The sequence below is a fragment of the Astyanax mexicanus genome, chromosome 19, assembly GCF_023375975.1.
Source record: "Astyanax mexicanus isolate ESR-SI-001 chromosome 19, AstMex3_surface, whole genome shotgun sequence".
Classification (NCBI taxonomy): Eukaryota; Metazoa; Chordata; class Actinopteri; order Characiformes; family Acestrorhamphidae; genus Astyanax; species Astyanax mexicanus.
Genome location: NC_064426.1, coordinates 36,770,495 through 36,783,973, shown reverse-complemented (window position 1 = coordinate 36,783,973; position 13,479 = coordinate 36,770,495). Strand labels below are relative to the sequence as shown.

General features: G+C 39.6%; 1 protein-coding gene across 1 annotated transcript in view; it reads right to left on the bottom strand.

The window, feature by feature from the left end:
* Positions 1-13,479, bottom strand: part of crhr1 (corticotropin releasing hormone receptor 1) — a 244,536-nt gene that overhangs the window by 127,920 nt on the left and 103,137 nt on the right. Inside the window, exon 3 of the mRNA XM_022665066.2 lies at positions 5,938-5,988. Within this exon, the coding sequence (XP_022520787.1) occupies positions 5,938-5,988 (51 nt within the window). The remainder of the gene's footprint in view (positions 1-5,937; positions 5,989-13,479) is intronic.

The window sequence follows — 13,479 nt, the reverse complement described above, 5'->3', positions numbered from 1 at the left end:
CAGAGTAACAGGCCAAAAAATCACTAACAAAAAAATAAAAGCAATTTTAACGTTAAAAAGATAAATAACATTCTTTGCTGATATGTTTTTTATATTTGCTGATGCGGTTTTGGATGTCTTGTGTGCTTTGAAATGCATTAGTCATGTTTTTTTGCCAAGTTTACTGGCTATGTTTTTGTTTTTGCTTGGATGTTTTTAAGTATTCTAATACTGTATGCTTTAAAAAACATTGACACAAACATTTACTTGGACATTTTTGGTTTGTTTTTCCTCACTTTTTTGCATTTGTTTTTTATCCCATTTTCTCTCCAATTTACAAAGCCAATTACACAACCCACTCATTAGGACTCCTAAACGCCTATCACTAGTGATGCCCCAACACACCAGGAGAAAAAAAGACTAGCACATGCCTCCTCCGATACATGCGAAGTCAGACCCTGCCTCTTTTTAAACTGATGCAGCATTAACAAGTAACATCACAGCGCTAACGCTCGGAGGAAAGCGCAGCGACTCGGTTCCGATACATCAGCTCACAGATGCAGCCTTGTGCTGATCAACATCACCCTTTGGAGGGATGTGGGGAAAGAGCGCCATCTACTCACCCAGAGAAAGCAAGCCAATTGTGCTCTCTCAGGGCTCTGGCATTAGATGGCAAGCTGCATGACCGGGATTCGAACAAGCAATCTCTCTTGATCATAATCTTATCGTTAGACATGTATAAAGTACTAGAGATTCAGACTTGAGTGAAAGTACAAGTAATAAAGTATTCAACATTTTTGGTACTTAAGTATTGCAAGTAGTTTATTCTAGAGTATTGTACTGAAAGTAAAAGTGCAGTATTGTCTAGTGTAGTTATTACAGAAAGTAGTGGAATGTTGGCAAGGTGAAAGTCAGAATGGGAGCAGTGTGATCTTCTTATTAGATCATAAATTAGTTTTCCAAAGAAATGTAAAATTTACTGATGATCAGTGATGATTTGGAGAGACATATCATCTGCTGGTGTTGATCCACTGTGTTTTATTATCAAGTCTAAAGTCAGTGCAGTTTTGTTTTCCCACAAAATCTTACAGCACTTCATGCTTCCCTCTGCTGAAAACTTTTATGGAGATGCAGATTTTGTTTTCCAGCAGGACTTGACACACTGCCCACACTGATAAAGTACCAATTGGTCTTATATAATATTCTAATTTTCTGAGACACTGATTTTTAGGTTTTCATTGGCTGTAAGACTTAATCATCAATAATAAAAGTAATAAAAGCTTAAAATAGATCACTCTGTGTTTAATACATCTATATAATAAACGAGTTTCACATTTAAAATTAAATTAGTGAAATAAAGTAACTTTTCAATGATATTCTATTTTTTTATTAAATTACAGAAATAAAGTAACTTTTCAATGATATTCTGTTTTTTAAATTAAATTAGTGAAATAAAGTAACTTTTCAATGATATTCTATTATTTAAATTCAATTACTGAAATAAAGTATTTTTTCAACGATATTTTATTTTTATAAATTAAATTACTGAAATAAAGTAATTTTCAATTATATTCTATTATTTAAATTAAATTACTGAAATAAAGTAACTTTTCAAAGATATACTATTTTTTAAATTAAATTACTGAAATAAAGTAACTTTTCAATGATATTATATATTTTAATTAAATTACTGAAATAAAGTATATTTTCAACTATATTCTATTTTTTTATTAAATTACTGAAATAAAGTAACTTTTCAATGATATTCTGTTTTTTAAATTAAATTACTGAAATTAAGTATATTTTTAATGATATTCTTTTTTTAATTAAATTACTGAAATAAAGTAACTTTTCAATGATATTCTATTTTTTAAATTAAATTACTGGAATAAAGTAACTTTTCAACAATATTATATATTTTTTAATTAAATTACTGAAATAAAGTATATTTTCAATTGTATTCTATTTTTTAAATGAAATTACTGAAATAAAGTAACTTTTCAATGATATTCTTTTTTTTATTAAATTACTGAAATAAAGTAACTTTTCACCTATATTCTATTTTTTTATTACATTACTGAAATAAAGTAACTTTGCAATGGTATTCCATTTTTTTAGGATACACTATAGTATTATTATTGTGATTGACCTCCAGACCTTCTCATTGTTGTGGAGAATGACATGTATTCCAGTTACTCCAGTTATTCTCCCACTGAAACCAAAGGAAGATAAAAAGCACAGCGCACTGTTTCTGGAGGGACTTTAGACTAATTAAAGAGACACAGATCAGAGGAAGCAGCCAGAATAAAACCAAGAAAAACACCCCCCCCCCCCCTTCAGCCAAGTAAAATAAAACAATATAATGCATTCTTTTTTTATTCATGTGTACAGAGTGTTCTTGGATTCACATCTGTCAAACGCTTTCAGAAACACTGATTTATATGTAAATCAACAATGGAGCAATGGCGCGTTCTTATTAAAATTGATGTGTTTTGAGTATCTGATCAAAAGTGGGTCATCAAAACATCTGTTTCTGTCAAAGTCAAAGTCAAAGTGTTTTTTATTGTCATTTCAGCTATATACAGAGTACACAGTGAAACGAAACAGAGCTGGTGTTCAGGGTCTAGGTGAGGTTATCTGCTAAGTGGACACCAAGGAACTTGGTGCTCTTAACAATCTCCACAGAGGACCCGTCGATGTTGAGTGGAGAGTGGGTGTGTTGTGCTCTCCTGAAGTCAACAACCATTTCCTTTGTCTTGTCCACATTCAGGTGAAGGTTGTTGACTGTACACCAGTCTGTCAGCCGCTGCACCTCCTCTCTGTATGCTGACTCGTCGCCTTTGGTGATGAGACCCAGCACGGTTGTATCATCGGTGAACTTGATAAAGCTGTTAGAACTGTGTTTTGCAGCACAGTCATGAGTCAGCAGGGTGAACAGCAGAGGACTCAGGACACTGCTCTGGGGGGCCCCAGTGTTCAGTGTGATGGTGCCGGAGGTGCTGCCCCCGAACCGGACTGACTGTGGTCTCCCCGTCAGAAAGTGCAGGATCCAGTTGCAGAGGGGGGGTGTTGAGGCCGAGCGAGTTTAGCTTCCTGATGAGGTTCTGTGGGATGATGGTGTTGAATGCTGAACTGAAGTCTATAAACAGCATTCTGACGTAAGTGTCCTTCTTCTCCAGGTGGGTGAGGGAGAGATGAAGGGTGGTGGTGATGGCATCGTCCGTGGAGCGATTGGGGCGATACGCAAACTGCAGGGGGTCCAGTGAAGAGGGCAGTCGTGTCTTGATGTTCCTCATGACTAGCCTCCTGAAGCACTTCATGATGATGGGTGTAAGTGCAACGGGACGGTAGTCATTGAGGCAGGACACTGTGGACTTCTTCGGCACGGGAACGATGGTGGTGGACTTGAGGCACGTTGGGACAGTGGCGCTGCACAGGGAGATGTTGAAGATGTCCGTGAGAACATCTGTCAGCTGGTCTGCGCACTCCCTGAGCACTCTGCCGGGGATGTTGTCTGGTCCTGCAGCTTTTCGTGGGTTGACTCTGCACAGAGTGTTCCTCACATCCACTGCAGTCAGGCACAACACCTGCTCGTCCGGCTTGGGCATGGTCTTTCTCGCCATCGTGTTGTTTTGTGCCTCAAACCGTGCATAAAAGTTGTTCAGGGCATCAGGGAGGGAGGCATCACGTTCACAGGACGGTGGCATTGTCCTGTAGTTGGTGATTGCCTGGATGCCCTGCCACATGCGCCGCGCGTCACCCGTGTCCTTGAAGTGGCTGTGGATTCTCTGGGCGTGTGCGCGCTTTGCCTCTCTGATGGCTCTTGACAGGTCGGCTCTCGCTTTCCTCAGGGCCACCTTGTCACCCACTCTGAAGGCGGAGTCGCGGGTCCTCAGCAGCGCACGTACCTCAGCAGTCATCCAAGGCTTCTGGTTTGGGCGTGTAGTGATGGTCTTGGAGACAGTGACATCATCAATACACTTGCTGATGTAGCCAGTGACTGATGCTGCATACTCCTCCAAATCAACAGAATCGCCTTCAGTAGGAGCCTCCCTAAACATGTCCCATGCAGTGCACTCAAAACAGTCCTGAAGGGCAGAGATGGAGCCTGCCGGCCAGGTTTTTACCTGCTTCTGAACTGGTCTGGAGCATCTGATGAGTGGTGTGTATGTTGGAGTCAGCCAAACACACATGTGGTCCGAGAAAGCGAGGTGGGGGCGGGGCTCCGCCCGGTACGCGCTGGGGATGTTTGTGTAAACAAGATCCAGCGCGCTCGCTCCTCTCGTTGCAAAGTCCACATGTTAATGGAATTTAGGGAGCACTGACTTGAGATTTGCGTGGTTGAAATCTCCGGCGATAATAAACAGTCCATCTGGGTGCTTGTTCTGCAGATCGCTGATAGTCCGATAGAGTTCACACAGAGCCTCTTTAGCATTAGCACCAATGCTAGCGCTGGGTGGGATGTAGACAGCAGCTATTAGCAAGGCTGAGAACTCCCGTACTAAATAAAAAGGTCTGCACTTGACTATCAGGAACTCCACCAGCAGAGAGCAGTGTTTGGTGACAGTCACAGCGTTGTTACACCATTCCGTGTTGATGTAAACACACACGCCTCCACCGCGGGTCTTCTCCTATCCGCTCTGAACGCGGTTAGCCCGGCTAGCTGAATGGCGCTGTCCGGAATGTTGTCATTCAGCCACGATTCCACAAAAACCAAAGCACAGCAGTCTCTGAACTCACGCTGGGTTGTTCGCTGGAGTCGGATGTAGTCCAGTTTATTGTCAAGGGAACAGACATTTGCCAGAAAGAGTGATGGTATAGCCGGCCGGCTAGGACTAGCCTTTAGCCTCGCGCGGATCCCGGCTCTCTTTCCGCGCTTCCGCTTCCGCTCGCACCGCTTGCGATGGCACTTCCGCTGGGCTCCGGCGTCAGGAAACACAGCGGGCTGGCGGCCTGGGTCTCTTAGCAGGCTAAGCTCAAGTAGCGTCTGGAGAACTTCGTCCGGTAGCGTGTTTTCTGGCTGGTTTCTCCACTGTAGCAGGGTCTGGCGGTGGTAGAACATGTGCACGGGTGTTCCGATGCACATATTTGCAGGAAATAAACGGAAAAAACGATAAATAGTAACACAAAAGCACCATTTAACGGACCCGGAGCGGCCGCTGCGTGTTAACGCGCCGCCATCTTGGGTGTATGTGTTGTGGTGAAGCATCACTACAGAAAACACTGCTTTATTAACGCTGCACTGCAACAGCAACACAAAGTCTTCATCATCATACTGATGATTTATATATCTGGAGATTATCAAATTATTAAGCATCGTTTATCATTATTAACTCTAGACTGTCCATTTACAAGGGAAGTTCTGAGTTTTCCTAAAAAGAGTGGAAATCCTGAGGAGTTAAATCATTTACTGAATATCTGGGTATGTTATCACACTATACAGCACTGGGAAAAAATAAGAGATAACTTAAAAATGATGAGTTTCTTTGATTTTACCTAATTGAAAATCTCTGGAATATAATCAAGAGGAAGATGGATGATCACAAGCCATCAAACCAATTTTTGCACCAGAAGTGCAGGCATAAAGTTATCCAAAAGCAGTGTGTAAGACTGGTGGAGGAGAACATGATGCCAAAATGCATGAAAACTGTGATTAAAAACAGTTAAAAAATAAGGGTTATATTCCAACAAATTTTATTTTCTTTTTTCCTCCCAATATTGTCTGTACTCTACCCTAAATAATGTGATTGAGTGATTCTATAGAGTTTTTAACAGTGTATGCTAGCATTTTAACACACCTGTTTTACAGACATTCTGTAAAAAGCAGTTAATTACAATATATTATACAGTAAATACACTGTAAAATAATGTAAAAAACATGCTGGCGAAACTTCTTCTTCTGTTTCTGTTTACAGTGTACATTAAAGTATGTATATCAGAGAAGGAGAATAAACTCACCTGTAGAATTAGTTGAGCTGGATGTTTCATTCAACAGCACAATAGCACGAACTGAAAAAAAAAAAAACACAAAGAAAGATACATTAAAATCAATATGCCAACAAATAAACCTGCAAAAAATATTTTTAAACCTTTAAAATGAGTCCCAACACCCTTTAAAGTGAAAGCATAAAGTTGTGTTTCGGTTGTTGTTTAAACTATATTGAATTATTAGAAATTCTTAGAAACATTAAAGCGTGTTTTTTTCAATGATGACGAGCCGCAATGAAAACAAGCTGAAATAAAATAGGATTAACTAGGTTATTTTTAAAATGTAAGGAGTAGAAAGTTCAGATAATTGTGCGAAAATGTGTGGAGTAGAAGTAGATAGATAGATAGATAGATAGATAGATAGATAGATAGATAGATAGATAGATAGATAGATAGATAGATAGATAGATAGATAGATAGATAGATAGATAGATAGATAGATAGATAGATAGATAGATAGATAGATAGATAGATAGATAGATAGATAGATAGATTATTGATCCCCGAGGGGAAATTCTTGACATCCAGCAGCAGGTGTGTATAGTACACAAAGTTACAAAAAGATAAAATATAAATGATACATATAAATACAACAAAATACAAAATAAAATGAAATTATAAAAGTACAGTTTTTAGTGTGTGTGTGTGTGATGTAAAATGTTTAAATAATTTAAATTTAGCAGTGCAAATGATACGTAAACAGTAGATGAATGAACTAGTGAATGAACTACTAGTGCAAAATAGGGTAGAACTATAAAAATAGTGTTATGGGCATCAGTTCCAACACACAACCAGCTTTCCTCACCAGCCTGTTCAGTCGTCCAGCGTCCCTCTTGCTGATGCTGCCTCCCCAGCACACTACAGCGTAAAAGAGGACGCTGGCTACCACAGACTGGTAGAACATCAGCAGGAGTTTCTGGCAGATGTTAAAGGACCCAAGCCTTCTGAGGAAGTACAGTCTGCTCTGGGCCTTCCTGTAGAGGGAATCAGTGTTCACTGACCAGTCCAGCCTATCGTCCAGGTGCACACCAAGGTATCTGTAGGACTTGACCACTTCCACATTGACCCCCTTGATGGAGATTGGCTGCTGAGCAGAGGGCCTGGACCTTCTGAAGTCTATGCACATCTCCTTGGTTTTGGAGATGTTCAGCTGTAGATGGTTCGTTTTGCACCACACCACAAAATCCTCAACCAGAGTCCTGTACTCCCTCTCATCACCATTACGTACATATCCCACGATTGCAGTGTCGTCAGAGAACTTCTGCATGTGGCATGACTGCGAGTGGTATTTGAAGTCTGATGTGTACAGTGTGAACAGGACTCGAGAGGGAACAGTCCCCTGTGGAGCTCCTGTGCTGCTGATCACTGTGTCAGAGGAGCAGTCCCGGATCCTGATATGTTGTGGTCTCCCAGTAAGGTAGTTAGTGATCCAGGTGACCAGGTGCATGTCCACCTCCATCTTCATCAGCTTGTCTCTCAGCAGTAGGGGCTGGATGGTGTTGAAGGCACTGGAGAAGTCGAAGAACATGACCCTCACAGCACCTCCCCCCTTGTCCAGATGATGATTGATCTGATCTCCCCAGCGGTGGTAGTGGAATAGCCCTGTATGCATCCTTCACATTAGCATACAGCAAGCCTATGGTTCTGTTCTTCCTGGTGGGACAGTCCACAAACTGGAAAAAGGCTGAATGTAAACACAGACGAGGATCGCGTGAGAAAGCTCCCGCGGCATGTAATAAGGTCGGAGACTCACCGCTAACAGTTCAATATCCCGACAGCAGATCACCTCCTTCACGTTTACATGTCCAGGGTTGCACCATCTGTTGTTAATGAAAAGCGCGATCCCCCCACCTTTCCGCTTCCCGCATAGCGCCGGGTCCCTGTCCGCTCTCACTGTAGAGAAGCCGGGTAGCTCCACGTTAGCATCCGGCGTGTCGGGGGTGAGCCAGGTCTCGGTGAAACACAGCACGCTACACTCCCTGTAGAGCTTCTGATTCTTCACCAGACACGCTAGCTCGTCGGTTTTGTTGGTCAGTGAGTTGACATTCCCCATAACCACCGACGGAACTGAGGGTTTGTACCTCCAGCGCTTCTCCGTACTCTTAGCCTTTAGCTTAGCCTTTAGCTTAGCTCCGGCCCTACAGCCTCGGTAATTCCTCCTTAGTTCCCCCGGTATTGTGTGGACAATGCCCCCACGTCCCGCGGGTCGAAGGGCCAGCAGTTCTTCACGGGAATAAACACAATATTCCTCACTGCCCCGCATGTTTACACTAAAAATATCCTTAGGATATAAATAAGATGCACACTAGACGTGTGTAGTAGCACAGAGACGATAAATAAACGTAAAAAACTCGAAAAAACACACAAAGGAGACGGAGCTACTGGAACAAGCAGCCACTCGCGTCGGCGCCGGAAGCACTTAAAGGTATTTTGTAAAATAAAAAAGGTATTTTGAAAAATACAGTAATTACTCCAGTAATTTATACATAAGCAACATTTCTACTTAAGTAAAGTAACAAAGTATTTGTATTTTGTAACTTGACATCTGTTACTTAGTACACCAGTGACGACTTTCTTCTTCAGAACATTCCATACAGTATTGCTATTAACAATATTTTAACTTTTTGCTCATAAGAAAAATGGGTACCACTTTAAAATAAGACTGCCTTTATAAAGGGTTAATAAATGGTTTACAATTAGTTTATTAATGGTTACTAATTCGGTTGTAAATGACTTAAAAATGTAAATGCATTAATAATCAGTTATAACACATATGTAGAAAGGGCAAAAATATACAGTAGATACAGTATAGGCTGTGGGTTCATTATTTGGCAAACAACAGGTAATTGTTGCCCTTTCTACGTATGTGTTATAACTGATTGTAAACCATTTATAAACCCTTTATAAAGGTAGTCTTATTTTAAAGTGGTACTGAAAAATGTGATGGTTTTTAGACAGGAGGTGCTGAATCTTCTGAACTGTGTATCAGATCCAGATGTAAATACATGGAAATAAAAGCTGATTTTTTGATCTTTTGACCTAGATTGATATTTTAATATCAAACTCAAATGTACTCAATCTACAGTGGAAATAAATAGATTGACCTCACTGTTCCAATATTTTTGGAGGAGACTGTGTATACAGTATCTGCTATGAACGTGAGCTAGATTTCTAGATTTTCTGTGAAAATCCTGATCTTGTCAGACACAGAGGTCATCAGGAAGCTCATTGATCTTTCTGGTCAGCAGTCCTGAATCTTAAATCTTAAAAAAAAGGCTGAGGCAGCAAAAAACAAGGCAATCCCAAAGTGACTCAGGTTTAAAACACACATATATGATAAGATCTCCACAGCTTGTGAAGGAATGTGGACGAGACCAGTGACATGCGTCGCTTGTAAATACAGTAAATGATATTCAGGAGCATCTGCGGCTCATCGTGAAGGACTTTCTTCTTTCGCCTTTTGAGGAATCACCTCCAAATCTACTTCCCTTCCTCTAATCCCATTCTATTCCAGACTGGATACAGATCAAAGCTCTCAGTGCAGATGTTATCTACGGTAATACAAGACACCAGGCGCAGATTAGAGCTGCGGCCGCTCTTAATGCTGCCGCTGATAAGCCAGCGAGGCATGCCTTCAATGAGATGGACTATCATCTACCATCACTAAAGAGAAAGAGGAAGAGAAAGTCAAAGATAGGACAGGAAGACGTAGACGAAAATATACAGTATCCAGGTGAATCTCAAACAATTAGTATATCATTGAGAAGTTACTTTTTTTCTTTCAGTAATTCAGTTCAAAATGTAAAACTCATATATTATATAGATGTATTAAACACCGAGTTATTTATTTTAAGCATTTATCTAAGCTTTTATTATTGATGATTATGGCTTACAGCCAATGAAAACCCAAAAATTAGTGTCTCAGAAAATTTTAGTGTTATTTAAAAACAATTGGTATGGTGTGTATGGTGTGGGCAGTGTGCCAAGTCCTGCTGGAAAATGAAATCTGCATCTACATAAAAATTTGTTTGGGGATAACACTGCACTGACTTTGGATTTGATATAACACAGTGGATCAACACCAGCAGATGACATGTCTCTCCAAACAATCACTGATCATCAGTAGATTTTACATTTCATTCGTAAATCAAGGGAGCAGAGTCTGGAGGAAGAGTGGAGAGACACACAGTCCAAACTGCTTGAGGTCTAGTGTGAAGTTTCCACCAATCAGTGATCGTTTGGAGAGACATGTCTGTCATCTGCTGGTGTTGATCCACTGTGTTGTATTCATGGCCATGGTGGTCTTGCTATTTTGCGATCTATGTTGCTTTAGATTGCTAAAATAGGGCCATTGGCGTACAAAGTATAGAATTACCCCGTATGGCACAATTTTCAGGATCAACTGTAGCATTTGCTGCTGATGTTGCTTGATATCATGACCCATTTTTAAAGCGTTGCTTCACTCATGCCGCTGTTGCTTTTCTCTGCAGTGTTTAATGATTAGATTTGCTCTGGCTGGGCTCCGTGTCCATCTCTCAGATTCTGCTTCCACAATCCCCCTGTAGTCTGCTGCTCACCTAGATAAAACAGCCCCACCTATTAATCATTTACTGCACAAAAAGGATGCTCTTAGCCTAACAGACTCCATGCTGTTAGTGACGCATCAACACTGTTGCCTGTCAGCAAACCCGGCGAAAAGTGGATACTACGACTCTTTCCCCTACATCATTCATAATTGATACGAGCAATCAAATTTTCCTCCCTCTTTTGGCTGGGTACACGTTATGCATGAGGAAAACCTCAAGAAAAATTCAGTTACCGTCCGTGAACGAATCAGAAAAGCAAGCAAAACTAGTCTGACTTCTCATTTGGATATTTGTCTTTGGATTTATAACTTTATGTACTTTACACATCATTTTCAAGTGGATTCAAGAGCAGTAGAAGAGCCTTAGCAGTATAGATTTTCAAAATCTGTTCTGAAAATGGCTTAATGGCTTTTAGCTTCTGGAATATAATCAAGAGGAAGATGGATGATCACAAGCCATCGAACGAAACTGAACGGCTTGATTTTCTTTTTGCACCAGGAGTAAAGCAGCATAAAGCTATTCAAAAGCGGAGTGTGAGACTGGTGGAGGAGAACATGATGCCAAAATGCATGAAAACTGTGATTAAAAACCAGGGTTATTCCACCAAATATTGATTTCTGAACTCTTAAAACTTTGTGAAAATGAGCTTTTTTTCTCTGCATTGTTTGAGGTCTGAAAGCTCTGCATCTTTTTTTGTTATTTCAGCCATTTCTCATTTTCTGCAAATAAATGCTCTAAATGATAATATTTTTCTTTGGAATTTGTGAGCAATGTTGTTTTTAGTTTATAAATTAAAACAACAATGTTCATTTTACTCAAACATAAACCTATAAATAGCAAAATCAGAGAAACTGATGTGGTCTCTTAATTTTTTTTCCAGAGCTGTACATATTGATTTTCACAAGATTTTCACAGAAGATCTAGAAATCTAGCACACATTCATAGCATATACTGTACACACAGTCTCCTCCAAAAATATTGGAACAGTGAGGTCAATCCATTTATTTGTACTGTAGACTAAAAATATTTGGATTTGCTATTTAAAGATGAATATGAGTCAAAAGCTCAAAATCATCTTAATAATCCAATTATAATGTTTTCTTATTATAATACACTTATTATATAACATTTGTTTGCTAAAATAATGTTATTTGCTGATTATACTAATCTATACTGTTCTGGGTAATTATGTTGAAATAGAAAGGGTGTATAGAAACAAATTTCTTGGTGTAACAATTGATCATAAATTATGCTGGAAACAACCCATGTCAAAAAAGTCTGGCAATACTCTATAAAACTAAAGATAAATGTATATATTTTATATTGTTCCTACATACTTCCAGACATCTATCTATCTATCTAAAACCAACACTAAACCTAACTTTATATTACAAAAGAAAGCTATAAGACGTACTATGAAACAACCAACAAATGATTTATTAATCTACATTTAAAAAAAATCAGTGATATAGTCAACCTTCAAACTGCACTGTTAATGTACAAAACACAAAACCATTTACTTCCTCTCTGTATCCAGAAGCTGTTCGAAATGAAAAAGAGCAAATATGAACTTAGAGAAGTAGGTGTGTTTAAAAAAAAAAGTAAGAACTAATTTAAAAAATAGATGTATATCTGCTAAAGGGGTTGGGTTATGAATTAAATGTGAAAAAGATTTTAGAATGTGTAGAACACTTAGCAAATTTAAAAGAATGTTTAAATATAAGATGAGATGTTCTTGTTTGTGTGCACTTAATATTTTTTTCATTACTGTTATTACTGTCACTCTGTAAAAAAGTGTTTCATTTTGATGAACCGAAATAAAATAAAATAAAATAAACTAATCATATACCAGCTACAAGTGCAGTACATTTTTATCTTGCCTTTCTTTGCATGGTTTGATTAGGGATGTGTCACATCCTGGTCTCGTCTCGTGTCTGTGTGTCTTCCCCACGTGACCTGTGCTCCCCTGTGTCTCCCGTCTCAGTACTTTTCCACCTGTTTCTCATTTGTAGCTCCGCCCCTTCCCCAGGTCTTTCTAATTATAGTGTGTTTCCTGTTTCTTTAAATAGCCCTCCTCTGCCACTTTGTCTCCGTCGGTCTTTGCACCTTCAGCTGTCGTTTGTCTCTCTCAGTGTTTAATAGCTTTTCTCAGTGTTTCCTTGTTCTCTCTTAGCCTTGGTTTCTTGTTTATTTCTTGTTTTCTCGTTTATAGTTTATTTCCTTGTTTATTTCTAGTTTCTTGTTTTATTTCTTGTTCCCTAGCTCCCTGTTTATACCCTGCTTGTGTTGATTCCTAGTTTATTCCTTGTATATATATTCCCTGTTTGTTTATTTATTATCTCTAGTTGGTTTAGTTTAGGTTCTTTGATTTGTTATTGGTTATTTGTGTATCTTTGTTTCATGTTACTTGTTCCTTGTTTTCTTGTTATTTATTTATTAAATTATTATTTATTTTCACCCTACCTGCACTTGTGTCCGCCTCCTCGTCTACCTGCCTGGGTCACTCCCTGACAGGATGTCTGCTCTCCAGAAACGTTAGCATGCATCTGAGATGACATCAGTCCATCAGTTCATAGAGATTTTCACTCTATTTGAAGTATATATTTATTTTTTCACTGACTGTATAAACTGGCCCTGCCCAGATTCAGTGTCTAAGCCAGAGAAAAGAGTTGAGATTGGCTCTGGACCTACAGGCTCTGGGTGTTTTACTGCGAGTAGAGTTTATGCCCGGGACCACATGTGTGTTTAGTTTGGGGTCTTTATGGGGAGAATACTGCTCTCAGAGGATGCGCGAGATAAACACACATGCTTCCCTTGTGTCCTGTGAGAGCTACTGGACACTGGAAAGGAAATATGGTCCACACCACATGGCCGTGGACATGAGGGCGCTCTTTACTGCCGCCTTTTTCAGGATCAATTCCTCTCT